The sequence below is a fragment of the Hirundo rustica genome, chromosome 9 (genome assembly GCF_015227805.2).
Source record: "Hirundo rustica isolate bHirRus1 chromosome 9, bHirRus1.pri.v3, whole genome shotgun sequence".
Taxonomy (NCBI): Eukaryota; Metazoa; Chordata; class Aves; order Passeriformes; family Hirundinidae; genus Hirundo; species Hirundo rustica.
Genome location: NC_053458.1, coordinates 4,954,309 through 4,970,571, shown reverse-complemented (window position 1 = coordinate 4,970,571; position 16,263 = coordinate 4,954,309). Strand labels below are relative to the sequence as shown.

Genomic DNA, 16,263 nt, shown 5'->3' with positions numbered 1-16,263 from the left:
CACGCTGTGGTTTTTGTGTAACAAAATACATTTCCTTTGTGTAAGGTGTAGTGCTAGACACAGGTACAAAAGAAGCGTGAATGATAATGCAATAATCATCTGACACAGCCTGGAAAACCCCAACACAGGACGAACTGGGAATGAACAGAAAAACACAAGGTGTGCAGGGAAGCTGTATTTCCAGGTATAGATACTGAACACAGCAGTATAAGAGGTTAAAAGAGTGGATAGCAGATACCTCAGAGGAAAAGCAGCAACATTTTGGGCTGTAAAAGAGGACCAGGTGCCCAGGCTGGGTGCTGTGCCAGGCTGCCATCCCTGAGGCAGCTCCCTGGCTCTGCTCCCTGTCCCACAGGGAAGCACCCCAGCAGACCCCATGCAGCTTTCCCTCCTCAGGTGGCGTTCCTGTATGCTTAGGGAACCACCTCAGGCACCTGAGAGAGTCCTGTGACAACACCAAGCAGCTGTTTATTTGTGAAGAGGTTCAATTTAATGAGCCAGGGCTATGACACAACACTTAGGGGACATGGAAAGCAAACAACCGTCCTCCCTGACAGACAGCATCCACAACCCAATCACACTCTCCCAGTTGTAGGACCAGCTCTTTGTCTCCCCAGGTAGCATTTCAAGGGCTAAGCACAGGGTAGGTAACACAGGCTGTGCCAGGGCAGGAGCTCAGCCTGCCTCAGTTCTCACTAGACAGAATGTATCATTCCATCCTTAGGGGTACTTTTTCCATATTGGAAATGGAAATGCTTTGGAAGGGCTGTTTTCAGAGATCAGTGCCACCTTCTCTGTATTGGTGTACAACAGGGCAGCTGAGGCAGTGAGGTTGAAGGGACTTGCCTGACATCAGCCTGCACATGACAGAACCAAAAGGATCCCGACTCTGCTGTCCCCTTGGCCTGCCAAGGATCCCTGAGGATTATACCTCTCCTCTGGACACCTAACAGGGCACAACACCACTGCAGAATAACACAGATTGCAAAGCAAGTCACCAATCATCATATTACAGCAGAGCTGTGTGCATAGATGCTTTCTAGTACCCCCTCAGGAGATTTCTCTCTTAAAATTGCACTTCCATGAAAATTGCCATGCTGGTCCCTGAGGTGTGGGTGGCACACCATGTACCAGCCACTCTGGAATGGCACCTGTTCCTTAAAACACCCCAGAGCGAGGATCAACAAACAGCTGCTCCAAGGAGCTCAGACTTCTGAGCAAGCTCATTTTGTGCAATGTCTGCAGAGAAATGAGGACATCCAAGGCTCAGCCTAAGGTTCCTCAGGTCAAGAATGTCCTGCTAAAAGACAAAACAGGAATTTTCTTCAATTCCTGCAGCTTTCAAGTATCTACTCATATCTTCATTGAATGCAGAAGAGCCACAAATTAATACAAATGGCTTTCTTCGACAGGAGTTTACTATTGTCTTCATCAAGTCTTCATTGAGACGACCGGTGTATGTGTTTTCCTGATAACTCCAAGGAAGTTTTTCCAGTGAAGTTTCCTGGAAAGGTAAAAGGTTTGTTGGGTGAGATGTTGAAAAGGACACCTTCCCCCAGAGTAGAGCACAGGATGATTTTCACCTTTGTGACACCACGTGGGTGACACTGACCCTTCCTGAGTGCTGCAGTCCTCTTCCCAAGCCCAGATGAAATCTTCCCCTGCTGCAGGACCTGGCCACTCACTCAGAGGAGACTGAACAAAACCAGAGTGTAAGTATCACTAATAAATTCTGCAGAACCTTCTCCATCGAGAACCATCTCCCAGGGCACCTTTCCTATTCCCAAGCCCTAAGTCTGTTCCTCTCTATTGCCTTTCCCATTCCCAAGTCTCTTTCAGTCACATCTCCCTTGACCAAAACTGAAAGAAGCCAGCTCTGCTCCAAATTCAGCTCTGATCCCAAGAGAAGTGTCAGATCCTGTGGCACTGGATCCAGCAGGGACTCCCCTGCTGCAATTAATCAGGAGCAGAAGGTGCTCAGATGTGGTGGTGACAGGCAGCACAATGAAATACAGACAGATACATAATCCCAAGAGGGAGGATGCACGAGCCAGCCTTGGACTACCACAAACCTGCTAAGAGAAGAGGGAAAAGGGAGAGAGGAGGGGCAGACAGTGTTGACAGGGGTCAGGTGGGTTTCGTGCCCTTCGCTGATTGAATTTCAAGACCTCCTCATGCTCTTGAGACAGCAGTCAAAGAGTTTAAACCTGAAACCCTGAAAAGGGCATTCAAGCCATGTCACCACAGACAGTCATGGTTATGCTCCTACAGAGCAGCTGAGGGGGTGTCCAAGTCACCAGCACTTCTCCCTCTACCAAATCTCATCTTGCCGAGGCCACACGTGGAACAGAATGTATGAGGCAGTTCCACCGTGAGAGATACAAGAAATGATTCATCTGAGGAACTAAAAATGCAATGGGATTCATTCCCTTAGCATAAATAATTCTTTCTATATCCTCCCAGCAATGAATCCTCATTTCTGACGGAAATAATTTTTAACCACCAAATCCATGCAGAACACAGGCAACTTTGGGACCAAAAGGAAATGAAAAAGACTGCTCAGAATGTAAGACCATTGAGATGTATGCCCTCATCCCATGAATGTGGCAGAAAAGTAATTTTACAGAGGGGGAAACAACTTTTAGAAGTTTAAAAATGGGTCAGCAAGGAAAAATAATTGCTGGGAAATTGATGCTAGCACACCAGAGGAGAGCTCTAGCCATGAGCAAAGAATGGAAGATGAGGAGAAATTAAGGCATTGGTATTAGGAAGAAAAAGCAGATTATTTACTGTTTAGGTGTGGCAACAACTGTCTGATATGGGGGAGGGTGGGAATAACCAACAGGAACAGCAGGTAGGAAAGCAGAGGAACAGTGATGGCCACTTCCCCAAAATTCTCCAGACTAGCAGCAGTGTGAGTGCATGTAGCATGTACATTTAAGAACAGCAGCTACTGGATCACGAATTAGGCCAGATGACTGGGAAAGAATGAAGATCATGCTTATGGAAAAGTGAAGGAGGCAGCCAGAACCCTCACACAAACACACTTCATATCCATTTATTTACCTGGCTGAGGACATAATATATTCTAATATTCCAGTACCGAGCCAAATCCTGCAGAAGAGGTTTTAAATAAATCTTGTCAAAGGTAGGGAAGCAGCCAACAAGAGTTACAAAGGTTTCATCCTCTTCATCATCTGTTATGGACTGGAGGATGGGAATCATCGGTGCAAGGCCGGTGCCAGAGGCCAGCATGAGGAGTTCTCCATGCTAGCAACAAAACAGAGAATTTGGAATGAGCTGAGGTGGCTGGAAATGGGTGTGCTCACGGTCAGTTCCTCTTGCTGCCACCCTGGCAAAGGGTCTCCTGAGAAACAACATACCAGAAGGTCATGAACTGGTAAATTCAGATCCCGAAATGTGTTTTTCTGCAAAGGATTACAGATAGCATCTAAAGGGTTTACATAGCAAATCGAACAAAACTGGATTTTACCCAAATATAACAATTTATCCTAAATTTAGCCTTGATTTCAATTAACTCATGCTTCGGTTTCAATTCTGCAGTACGCTTTGCTGACCCACTATGTGTTTTCTTCCACTGGAAATGCTCCCTGTAAGTAAATGCTCCCTGCAAAGTAAAATCCTGAATGTCCTCTGAAAGAAACAAGTGTGTCAGGAAGCAGGACACAAATGCTCTTCATAGAGCTTGGCCACTCAGATTTTCCTTGTGTTGGGCGGAAAAAAAACCAACCCAAAACAAATCCACCAAAAAACCCAAAAGGCTTTGGGACCTTAATGACCAGTGTTTCAAATTTGCTCCTCATTTGAAAGGTCAGAATTAAGTAACTGAATTAGTGTGTGTGAGAAGCCTCCCCCTGAAACCAGATCTGCCTTTCCCTGCAGCCAGCCTGGTATTGGCAGGTGGGATCAGCGTTTGGGGAGCGACCTGACACCTCAACAGCTCAGGGAATACCCAAGAGAGGAGCAGATCAACACCTCCCCTCCGCCCCTACTCAGTCACAACACAGAGGTGTGGGTCAAATCGGGCAAAAACCCATCCACACTCATTGCTGGTGCAAAGAAATTCCCTTTGTTAGGCACATCAGGAACTCCTAATGCAGGTGATGAACACAGAGCCTTGCTAATATTCTCCTGTCTCCCATCCACCTCCTGTTCCCTCTTAAATATTCTGCGGTTCAAGAAGATGCTCCAACTGACTGCTAATGCTGTCACACTGTACAGAAACCCAGGAAGTCTCTAAAACAATCATGAAAACAGCAATCAAATTGATGTCCTCCCCTCAGAGTATTGAACAAAGCTTGCTGTCACAGGCTGAAGCATCCCATGGCTCTTAGGAACTAACCTTATTAGGCTGATATGGGAACCCTCCAAACGGCCCACGCCAAAAGACCACGTCTCCTCTTCTCCACGTTTTTATGTATTGTGACATTAGCCCAGCTTCATAGCACTAATAAAAAACATTGCACAAAAGAAAAGAATAATTATACTCCGTTGGAAAGTTTCCCAGCTTAAAGTCGATTATAAAGTTATCTACATTTAAAAAAAAGGGGACAAAAATCCCATTTCGTGTATTTAAAAAAGAAAGATCTTTTTGTTTGAAAAATAACTCTAAGTTATACCCAAAACAAAGACATTTAAATTAAATCATATTGGAACCACTCCAGCTTGACTATAATGTAAACACAAACCCCCTCTCACGCAGCCTGAATTTCCAAAACTGGAAAAAGCTTATCAGAGTTCTTGCTTACAAAGCACACAGAGAAGACGTCTTGAATGCAAAGCACAGTGCAGGCCTTCAAGTGTTCTCCAACTCTCAGGGTATGGGGTGTGGGAATGCCCTCTGGGTACTGTTAGTTATATAAACACCACATAGTTCTTGCTTTGTTTCAATCTCTCAGATGCTGTGCTGATACAATTAGTGACCCCAAATCAGGTTTCTCACTTGTAAAACTCTTTGTTTCCAGAAAAGATCATCTGGATGCTGAGGGATGCCTCCACAGTTCCAAAAGAGTATATTAATGTTGGCCCCATGGAAGAAAAACACGAGCAAAAAACCTGCCTCATTTTCTACCAGGCACAAACAACATTATCCAGGCTGTTGCCTGCAGGAATGCTGATCTCACTCATGACTGAGGAGAAGGGCTCAGTGCTTGCTGCAAACAGAGAAAGGACGAGAGGCTGGAAGATAAAAGGCTCATCTAAGCAGTTGTGTTGCCATCCCTGCCCTAAATGTGTGACCACTGAATGTTTTAAGAGGAAAATGTGAACAAAAGAGCGGCCACGGTCTGGGATGCGGCCGGAGAACAGGAGTGGCCCAAGCAGCAAGAGCTGAAAAACCCAAAGCTGCAGCACACAATGCATCTCACAAGGGTAAGCCTGGGGAAGAGCAACGCAACCAGGGGTCAGAAGATATGATACAAGCCTTTGGCAGCTCCAGCCCTCACAAAAGAAGTGTATTTGGGGGTATTTCCTGCACAGGCATTGGAGACAAGCCCGGCTCCACACCCCAGTGCCTTGGCTGGCCACCAAGCTGCACTGCAGGCAAACAAAATTGGTGAACCACAAGGCAGCTCAGAAAAAGCGAGTGAGAGATCCTGTGCTTGTGCTTGCAAGCAGCGTTAGCTAAGAAAGAACACAGATGCTCCTCCCCTCCCAGCCTCTCACTTAAACCTGAAATATTAAGAGGTATTAGCACCGGTTGTTACATTCAAAAGGTAAATCACACACACATCCAGGCTCTGAGTTATTGTCAGAATTCTTTTATGTTCAGAGGGCTCTGGGCAGGTGCTAAGTCTCATGCAAAGAGTGAGCACTTGCTTCAAAGAAGAAAATTTTATACCTCCCTTCTTCAAATGCATCCAGAAACCCAAGGCAAGAACAGAAAAGTCCACTTACTGCCTATTCCCAAAGGACCGGGGTAATGGAAGCTAAAACAATCCTTCTTTCACCAAAATTATTTCCAAAAAAATGAAGTGAAAAGTGATTGAGTGGGTTTAAAATGAGTTTTTCTAAATAAAAAAGAAAAAAAAATAAATTATCTCCCGGGAGAAAACTTCCACACCCCGTCTTACATGGAGAGAAACCCTAACATTATAAAATCACTCAAAAAGAGGGTTATGCTCTGTAAATGGCAACTCCCTCACTCTTAACTGTAGTATCACAAATGCAATGCTGTAATAACAGGAGACAGAAGGGTTTGAACAGTGCTTGGATTGCATAGTAATAATAATATACTACTTCCCAAAATTGCCTCAATAGTGTAAAATATACCACAACCTACAGAGTGAGTTATAAAAATGGCTGCTTTACACTGGGTGTTGCCAACCTCTTTTGTCACTGCCAGAGAATAACTATAGCTCCTTTTGGGATGAAAGGTTCTGTATAAAGGAAAGGTATCATTACAATCATTACTATTATTATTGAAATGCAAAACCTGTGAGTAATGAGCCGCTATACATGAAATTTCACAGCCATCCTGTGAATGTATCCTATTAATGCAACTCAAATGCAACATTTCTCTCCCCTACCACACACCAATTGCCACAAGAATGGGGAAATGACCCTCCCACAGGTGTCCTAGAGAAGCTGTTCACTTCTCTAAAGAGCAGGGTTTGTGTTCGAACACACAATGCATAATAAACCCCAGAAACATGAAATCCTGGAAGACAGGCAGAGGACAAGAGGCCCTTCTCTGCAAGCCACCTGGGATACCCTGCAGTCTGAATTTCACACCTGTACTGAAGTCTGTGTCTGCCCTGAGGAATCCCTAGTGAAATACGGATGCAGTATTGGAAAAACGTTCAAGTCAGTATTTGCCACACAAAATAATCATTTATGAGCACCCTGAAGACTTACACGAGACAAATTTCCAGCCAAATCTCCTATAAAATCCTTTTGAACTCAACTGGCATTTTGTGGTTGGCTCCATAAAGGTGAGGACACTTGTCCAAAATGGGCTCTGCCACCATGTCCACCTCCAGAGATGCAGCCTGTGCCTGTCGGACACCTCTGCCCTGTGGGCAGCAAAGTCCCTCTCAGACTGCAGCTCCAGAGCCCTGTCTGCACACCAGGAGCAGCTGCCCACTGACAGAGGGGTGTTCTTCGAGTAAAATACAGAGGGGAGGATAAGGGCAAACATTTCCCAAAATCAGTGGTTCAGCTGGGCTGACAAATGGGTATGATTTCAAAGACAGCCTGAAAAAGCAAAATGAAAGGAGAGAAGTGGAATGGACACATCTTTCCATCCCAGGGGCTCTCCCAAGTGATATCCCAGGGCTACTGCTGCAAAAAAACTTGTTTTTGTGTCAACTTCTGCTTTCATTTTTGTGGGAAAAGCTGCAATCTTTATCAGCAAAGCACAAATGTTTCAAAACAACAGAGAAAACAGTCCATGAGGGATTCGAGAGAGTCTTACTTGAAGCACTGACAAGCATGCTTGGTTCCTAAAGAAAACACTTTATACTCTAATCCATGTTGTCCAGGCTTACTTACTTTAATTAGAACTTCAAAGTAACCTTCTGCATTCCTGGGGCTAATTGGAGTATAGGCTCTCTGGACCTCCAAACCATTCAGCACTCCTCTGAGAAGAGAAACAGGAAACCCCTGTGACTTGGGTCATTTGGGGGGGCTCCTGCAGCTCTCTGGGAGACGGGTCCTCTTCCCAGTGGCCCAGCCTGTGCACAGATGCAAAACATTCCCCTTCCAGAGGCAGAAATCCAAGGGGAACATAATGGCTAACAGCACCTTTTGTTTTCCCTGTGGTGGCCTCAGCTGTACCACATCCAGCTCCTGGACACACCCCTGAAAGGGATTTTGTAAGAACACGCAAGACTGGCAAAGGGGAGAGAAAACACTTAAGTTTGCTGTTCCTTTTGAGCTGGGGTCACTTTCTGCATCCAGTCAGCATCTGGTAATCAAATAACAAAAGCCAAGGCACAGCCTTGGCCTCGGGCCTCGTCAATATAGCCTGTATTTTCCTGTAAGTGTTCCCTTTCCCTGGAATTATCCACCCTGCTCTTTGCTACTGACCACGGGAGCTGATTGAAGTGACCGAACCTTTTTCTGCACTGTGTGATGAGCCAGGGCTGGAGGGAGGAGCGTGTGCTGTCAGCAGAGCCAGCTGCACACACCAGCCCTGAACGTACCAGGGACGTCAACAGATGCACATCAATGGCATCCTAACAGGACTTTCTCTATCTGGCAATGATCACCACAGATGGCTGAGAGACAGAAACTTTCCCCAAGTGGCCCCTTTCTGGCAAGCAGCAAGCTACACAGGAGGGTTGTTTTGCTAGAAATCAGTCAGGCAGTGCCTGGGTACTGGGGTGCTGAGTTACCCCAAGATACAGGGCCTAAAATACTGAGCTCTGGGGCAAGTGCAGCTTATTGTCTTCATTCCAACACGCTGGAGTAAATAATCCGTTGTAAGATCTATTCTTTTAAATCTTTCCCTCTGCGAATGTGTTTTCTTAATCACACCTAGTTCTTTCTGAGCCACCAACGCAGGAATAATGCCGAAGAAAACTACAGCTTTTAACATAGAATTAGTAGGGGCAGCGAGCTCACGAGCTCTTTCATCTGTGTCATTGTGGAGGTACAGAAATCATGATTTGCCTGCTATGAAGCCTTTGTCTATCGACAAAACCCTCCGTGTTAGGTTACATAATGCAGACTGTTTAACTAGCACAGAGAACAATACCTTAACACGATGTGTTGTCCTAAACTCAATCGCAGGCTGCTATTTCCTGGTAATTCAAATTTGTACTGGTAGGTGTCCTCTGTCAGCTGCTCCACCGAGCTCACGCTGAATGCAGTGAATGTATCTGGATTCAGCTCTGAATTATTGCTCTGCAAGAACAACAATAAGTAATTACTTGGTTAGATGGTGTCTTTTATTATTTCATTTTTCTCTGGAAGCAAACGTGCGCGCTAATTTCGTGCCAGAGATACTCAGGACGTGTATTAAACACCGAGGCCCGGCGCAAATTCCAGCTCTCTGCTGATTCATTATCATGTTCTGCAGCGTGCACTTTGGGATCTTGCATTTCTCCCCACCACCACCTTTTTAAATTACATTAAGCAAGGTCATCCTATTATGATTCACCGCGATCATTTTCTCATGCCTGGAAACAAACAGAAATAATTCTGCTAAAAGAGGCAAGCCCTGCTTTGGGGGCAACTTTGCAACCTGCTGATGGCCACAGTGAACAGAAAATATTGTCAGTTGCTTCAGCTGATCTGTTTTGCTTGACCCAGCTTAGTTAATTTCACGTAAAAGGGCACTGACAGGCTTAAAAATTACACTCTGAAGACAAGTGCTCCACCACACACAACACAGCTTTTTCACAGCATCAAAATATGACTCTAAAAATCAGGCAAAGATGAGAAGGGTGAGGAAAACAAAGCTTCTCCGAGGAAACTCGGAGAGAAGAAGCTGCAGAGTCAGAGCTGTAATGCGACACCAGGGAGAACTCTACACTCGGAAAATCACATTACAGCAGGGAGAGAGTGGCCAAGGGGGAGGGTGAAGGCTGAGTTTGGGGAATTGCATTTACAGCCCGCTCTTAAGGCACGACTTGAATCCATCCCTGCATCCCTCACCCATCACCACAACCCCACACCCGAACAAGTACAATCAAAGCACAGGATCCAGGATGCGATGAAGATAAATCGACCTGCTCCTCCTTTCCCGTGAGAAGGCTTTTGTCTTGCATTGCTTTGGCTCTCTCCCACTGTGCAAGCTCCCTCTCGTACACATCGTAGATGCAGGGCTTGCAGCCGCTGCCGCAGCACTGGGATGGAGAAGGTTCCTGGGGCCTCAGAGCCAGCCAGTCTTGCTCGTTGTCACTCATTGCCTGCAAAACACAAGCCCTGCATCAAACCCAGCACGACGACGAAAGGCAGAGCGTGCTCATCAGCTGGGTGTTTTCGGAGAAGGACTGAGAAAATCTCTCTCGAGCACCTCGCACGTGTATCAGACGGAAAACCTGGCGCTGATCTGTGTCTGCAACACCCCGTTTTAGCTCGAGTGCTCAGTGCCTCTGCACGAATGCCAGACCTCGCAGCCACCGGCCCAGAGCAGAGCCTCAGCCCAGCCTCAGGCCCTCCTCACCAGACAGGCTGCCCGGCCAAAGCTGCACCTTTTAATCCTGCTCGTTCCGCCGCCGTGATTTCCTACAAAAGAGCAGCTTGGTCACCCGGAGCAGAAACATCTTAAAAATCTGCTGCTGGGTCCAGGAGAAAGGGTGACAAACCCAACCACCGGGACAATGGGCAACAGAGCCAGCCGCCAGATGTGGCCCGAGTTTTGTGCAGCTTTGGAACGGGAGAGGGCAGCGAGCTGAAAGCAGAGAAAGTTCCGAGCCAAGAGACTTGAGGCAAAGAGGGCAAAGTCTCAGGCAAACAACCACTTTGATTATGGGCTTTGAATATACGGCTTTAAACGCACAGGGCAGGGGAGGCCAAGAAACGCAGGATTGAAGCAGCACAGGATTTCATCCCTTGAAGAAGCACAGGATTTTATCCCTTGCTCCCGTTGTTTCCGAATGAGTTGTACCCACGGAACGCTCCTCAGGTCGAACCCAGGCTGCAGACCTGGCGGGGACCCGGCTGTTTTGACACAGGGCCTGAGTTAAAGCTGCTCACACCGCACTTGTGCCCGCATCCCTCGGACACAAAGCGGCCCACAGGAAATTATGAAGCCACGGGTGACGAAGTGGAGGAAGCGAACGTTTAGCGCTTCCAGCAGTTTAATTGTCAAGGTCAATTAATTAAGTAACCTTCACCCCTGAAACAGAAACACACTTATTTTAAGGACGGGGGCGGGGAACGGAATAGAGAACCAAAGGCGACTGGCTCGGCTTCCCACCGCACTCACGGGTTATGAACGGGGGGTAACCCGACGTGGCCGCGGGTGAGTCCGAGACGCCCGGGCTCGGGGCTGCGCAGATTTCCAGAGTTTCGAGCACTTACTGAGCGCGCCCGGCGGCTCGGACGGGCCGGCCGGGGCAAAGCGGCCCCAACCCCGGGACTCCGGCGCTCGCCCCGCCGCCTCCCACCCAGGGACGGTCCCTCAAGTGCCCCCCCGCCCCACAGGCGAGGAGGCGCCTCTCCCCGCCCATCTTCCCACTGTCCAACCCAGCGCCTGCCCTCACCCGCCGGGCAATTTGCCGACCCTCCCTTACCGCGGGGCGCGCCTGCTCGCCATTGGCCGCCGCCGCCGTCACTCACCGGGGGTGGAGTGGGGGAAGAGCCCTCGCCAAGATGGCGGCGGGCGGGCGCTGAGGCGGCGGCGGGAGGAGGAGGTGGATGGCTGCGATGGCGGCGGGGCCGATAGCGCTGAGGCGGGCGGGGGCGGCGGCGGCGGCGGCGCGGGGCCTCACCCGCGGCATCGCCACCCGCGCGGGGCGGCCCCGCCACCGTCCGCCGCTTCCGCGCACGCCCTGGACCGTGCGCGGGCCGCCGCGGGAGGTGCTGGCGGAGATGGTGGAGCCGCGGCCGGTGCGGGAGCAGGTGGAGCTGGACACCGTCACGTACGCGGAACGGCTGCACTACGTGCCCGGCTTGGCCCGGCCGCGCTTCCCGCCCTGGGACCGCGGCTGGCGCGACCCCTGGCACTCGCCGGGGACGCGCTACGAGGAGATGCCGCTGTACAAGGAGCGCGGGTGCTACATCTGCCATCAGGGTGTCCGTATGCTGGAAGGTACCAGACTCTGCCCCCTTCCCAAGCGCTCGCCCTTCTCCGCCTGCCAAGGGTTCTCCTCGCACAGAGCATAAAACACGGGCTTGTGAAGAGCCTGCCCAGCCCCGTGAGCTGCCAGGCAGCCTCGGTCACATAGAGAATGGCTTGGGTTGGAAGGGCGGCCTTGGGGATCGCCACTGCCGCCTGTGATAGATGGCCTTGGGTTGTGTTTCCAGGGGTGCGGCAGGCGCAGTGGCTCACCAAGACGAAGCTCGTGGAAGGTTTGCCCCCAGCCGTGCAGGCCATTGTGGATAACCCGGCTCTTGGGCTCCAGGAGCTCGAGGAGAGGGCGAAACGCGTGGTGTCCCATGCTCGGCTCTGGGACACGAGAGAGGTGGCTCCCAGGAGGGAGCAGTACTGGTGAGTCCTCAGCTGTAGGGGAGGTTTAAAACGCTACGGAGAAAATTCAGACACAGCTCTTCTGTGGAAAGAGGGTCTGCCGTGTGCCAGATTGTCAAACAAACCAACCACCAAAACAACAAATAAAACCCAGTTCTGAATATTGACAGTAGCACTGACATAAATACTACACCAGATCAAAGCTTCTTTCAGGCCAATGTCTCTGTTTCAACTCAAGATCTGCTGCTAGCTGATGCAGAGTATCAATTTTTAAAATAATCGTAAGCATTACCTCTGCCAACTTGAAACAGGCCTGGTGTGTGCGATACCAATCTGCAATCTCTGTTAACTGTTTGGGAGTGTTATGCCATTATATGTTTTACATATAGTAATTTTACAGCATTTGTGCCCCAGAAGCATCTGCTTGCTAGTATGATCTCATTTTTATGTAACTGTTTCTTTTCTTGTTTTACAGCCCAGTGCTGTTTGAAAACCTGATGCATATATGCAGGTCAATGTCTGGGAAATATCCTTCTCTCAGTAAAAGGATGTTGGCTAGAAACTGCAGGATAGCAGCAACGTGGGAAAGAGGTCAGTTGCTGCTGTGGTGGAAACATTTACCTCTTTAAGATAAGAGAAATAGTAAAACTCCCCTGGCTTTAAGGCTGAGGACTTGGAAAAAAATTAAACAATTTCTGGAACCAGGTAATTCTGGTTTAAATAGTGCTGTTGGCATGGGCAGCCTTGGATGATGGCAGGATGCTGTCCCTGAGGAGATTATTATGTGTTAATCAACACTGACAGGATGGTGGGAGAAGGGAACCAGTGTCTTAGGCCTGATTGTTCATTTTTTTTGTGTCCCAAATCAGTGCTGTTGTTTTTCTGAGGACACTTAGTTAAGAACTTAACCTCAGCAATTAACACTGGCATTTTAGAAGAAGAACCTAAAGCTGAGCTCCTATTTAAGATGAGTTTGGAGGTGAGGGGGAGAGAGTGAGCCTTGCAGAACAGACCAGCAAAAGGAAATGTACACCTTCCCCTGGTGTTATTTCACCAGTGTTTGACTATAGCCTGATTTCCCTCCCCAGAATCCATCCTCCTTCAGGTCCGTGGCCTGGGTGGAATACTCATGAACTCTATGACCCCAATACCACCAGTAGCCTCCAAGGAGGAGATCCTGGCCACCAAAGAACATGTTCTGGAGACCTTCTATCCCATTGCGCCTACAATCGATCTTCAGGAGGTGAATGTGTACAAAGAGCTCAATGATACAGGTCGGTGTTGATGATAATTAATATGTTTGGGTTAACTTGGGAGTCCTTGTCCTTCTGGGAGCAGCTGAGAGTAGGGAAGCATATGGGAATGAGGGGACAGAGAAATGTGCACAGGTTTGCTGTGAGACCTGTGGTGAGTATATCGTTGTCTAAGCAGGACTGAGAGCAAGAACTTAAACCCCAGCAAGCTACTCGAACAATTCCTGAAGATAGTGGGAGAAAACCTTGGCTGCCTAGTGTCTTCCTGAGCAGTTTCTGACATGATTGTGCCCTTTAGGTTTCAGAGATGGTTATCCCTACTCTCATCCTCACACCCTGTTCTTCCTGGAGTCTGCCAACGTTCGCACGGACAGGTTCAGACCAGAGCAGCTCCGTGCTAAAATGCTGATGTTTGCTTTTGGCAACGCTCTGGCCAAGGCCAAGGCGCTGCACGGGGTACGTACAGAGGCTGCTGCTGGGCCTCTCTTCTTCCTCTAATGCTGCAGCCGGTGCAGGGAGGCCTGAAAGCCCCTTACAGTAATTTCCACATCCAAGCTTCCCTGTCCAGAGGTGAAAACTCAACCTTCAGAAATCCAGAAATCCACTGCTCAGCAATGAGCGTGTTTGTGATGCAGCGGGGTGGTATGGGCAGGAACCAGGGGGTAAGTTCAGCTGTAAAACTCTAACCCATCCCACAGCTCAGTATGTAAATTGACACTTCATTGCTGGCTGAAGGAGGAATTTTAATTAAAATACAAAATCTACATTCAAAACTTGTTTGACTAGAGTAATTTTCTGGGCAAGGTAACAATATATTTATTAAAATCTTGGCTTTGAACCAACCCAAAGATGCAGAATCAGCAAGTACTCATACAATTTCTGTTGTAACTAGCCTTTGAAACATTCTTCCCCACATGCCCCTTCTTTTCCTAGAATGATTCCAAGGTTTTGGAGCAGCCAGTGGTGGTGCAAAGCATTGGCACAGATGGACAGCTCTTCCAGTTCATGGTGTTCCAGTTAAATACAACAGACCTCGTCTCTAATGACGGTGTAAAAAATCTAGTCTGGATTGACTCTGATCAGAACCTGTATGAGAGAGCCCAATGTGTCCCAGAAGTCAAGAAGAGAGTTGTTACGGTAAGGAAAACTTGGGAAATGGTTGTGGAAGTGTTGCCCTTTCACCCCAGCTGGGGGTCTGGAAGCTGGCACAGAGCTGCAGGAGGTTTTAAACCCCCTGAAGTGGACACTGGTCTCATTTTTACCTAAGCAGGAGTTTCTGAGGGCACCAGTTCCTGAGTATTTGTAGTGCTGACGTGCAACCTGCCGAGCTTAATGTGAACTCCTAAGTACAGATACCCCCAGGTGTAACCCACCATCTCATAATGTGCTTGTTTAAAACCAGCTCTGAGGAAGGGAGAGCTCACAAACAACTCACAGCCTCTCTGGGAAGTGAATAGAGCACAGGGCTGCCAGTACTGGTTATACTGGGAGGGGAATCTCACTCACAGGCAAAGGGGTTCTGCCCTCTGAGATTGACACCAGTGGAAGTGCCCCCACACAAACCCCGCTGGGGCGGGAGAGCACAATTTGGAAGCTGCCATGCCTGAAAGTCTTATTCAAGCATGTTTAAAGCCGTTGTTTGTCTACATTAATCACTTCACTGCAAACTGAGCATCCATGTCTTTTTCTCTGCAGAAGCCCGCTGGAATTTTTGGCTTTCAGCCAGACACATTCAAGAAGTTTCTGGCACTGTATCTGCATGGAACTGTGTGAAATTCAGCTCAAATGGAAATACTTCACCAACTGTACCTGCTGCTTCTCTTTGCCAGAACTGTCGTATAATTAAAGAAAGGTGGATTAATTTACTTTAAAAAAAATAAATTATATTGTTACTGAAAGTAAAAATTTTTTTTAAACTAAATAGTGCGTGAAGAAACTCTTTCATTTTAGGGGCTCACCTCTGGATTTGGGTTAGAGAAGTCATCAGATGCATCCTCCTGCACTCTGCCTCCATTGCCTGGGGAGAACATAAGCCAGTCATTATTCCTCTGCGCAGGCTCTGCTCTCAGTGTGCTTCTGCACAGAGCCAGACTCAAACCCATTCCCGAGGTTGCTTTGAGTCCCTCTGAATGCAGAAGAGACTTACAAAGCTTCAAGGGGAAAGCCTGAGCCACGAGCCTTTTTCATTCTGCCTGCCTTTGACTTTGTTTTACTCCTGGCTGCTGTGGTATGTGTCGTGCTGCCCCGTGCTTAGTTCCCAAAGCACTTAATCGGGGGGATCGCTTTGTTGGATCTGTAGAACCGCAGTCCTTTTATCCCCCAATCCTGGATGAAGAGACCTGTGCTTTTGGGGAAAGTGGTATAGAATGTAGCGGGAAACTTTGGTGCCTATAGCTGGTATTTGCTGCTAAAAATACAAAGGAAGAATTTCTTCCTGCCACACAGAGTTAACTGAGCAGGAAGCGTATTCTTTTTAACATGGGGGGATTAGTGTGGGTTTTGTAAAATGAAAGCTAAATTAGCTGCAGCCAAATGTAGAATGTTTTGCAGTTCTGGTACCCTCCAGCACATGGGAAGGGAGAGGACAGCCTGCGCTATTTTAAGGTGTGGAAGAGCACATTTCCAAGAAATTCATCTCGCTTCGGTGTCTGGTGTCAGAGGCTGGTCTGTGCTTTGTGCTCCCTGGCCATCTGGATGAACACCCCAGTTGTGTGTCCCAGCCCCAGCCCATCAGGCAGCTCCACTCCGCAGAGTTTGGGAGCGCTCACCAGTCACATTTGAGATCGACAATTGCACCCTATAAATCGGGATGCAGTGGCTGCAAGCTAAATGAACAAATCCCTGATAGTTAGGAGAAGTGCTTGAAAGAGAAACAACCTCCTAAGCGTTGCGTTGCTTTGCACCATCTTA

General features: G+C 48.2%; 2 protein-coding genes across 10 annotated transcripts; one reads left to right on the top strand and one right to left on the bottom strand.

Annotated features, from left to right (window-relative positions):
- Positions 1 to 467: 467 nt before the first annotated feature.
- Positions 468 to 11,355, bottom strand: LOC120756685 (NADH-cytochrome b5 reductase-like). 9 transcript variants are annotated; one of them, XM_040073246.1, is made up of 8 exons: positions 10,898 to 11,078; positions 10,469 to 10,807; positions 9,696 to 9,875; positions 8,720 to 8,868; positions 7,513 to 7,600; positions 4,364 to 4,468; positions 3,067 to 3,270; positions 468 to 1,504 (listed from the first exon to the last, which is right to left on the bottom strand). In XM_040073246.1, the coding sequence occupies exons 3-8, from the start codon at positions 9,870 to 9,872 to the stop codon at positions 1,301 to 1,303; spliced, it is 927 nt and encodes a 308-aa protein (XP_039929180.1). In that variant the 5' UTR covers positions 9,873 to 9,875; positions 10,469 to 10,807; positions 10,898 to 11,078; the 3' UTR covers positions 468 to 1,300. The 9 variants fall into 9 exon arrangements, with proteins under 9 accessions (XP_039929180.1, XP_039929181.1, XP_058277780.1 ...); XM_040073247.1 differs by lacking the exon at positions 10,469 to 10,807 and adding an exon at positions 9,983 to 10,194; XM_058421797.1 differs by lacking the exon at positions 10,469 to 10,807 and adding an exon at positions 1,613 to 1,695.
- Positions 11,329 to 15,274, top strand: MRPL37 (mitochondrial ribosomal protein L37). The gene is made up of 7 exons (XM_040073243.1): positions 11,329 to 11,722; positions 11,938 to 12,121; positions 12,576 to 12,691; positions 13,189 to 13,374; positions 13,652 to 13,809; positions 14,287 to 14,490; positions 15,049 to 15,274. The coding sequence occupies exons 1-7, from the start codon at positions 11,329 to 11,331 to the stop codon at positions 15,124 to 15,126; spliced, it is 1,320 nt and encodes a 439-aa protein (XP_039929177.1). The 3' UTR covers positions 15,127 to 15,274.
- Positions 15,275 to 16,263: the final 989 nt, after the last annotated feature.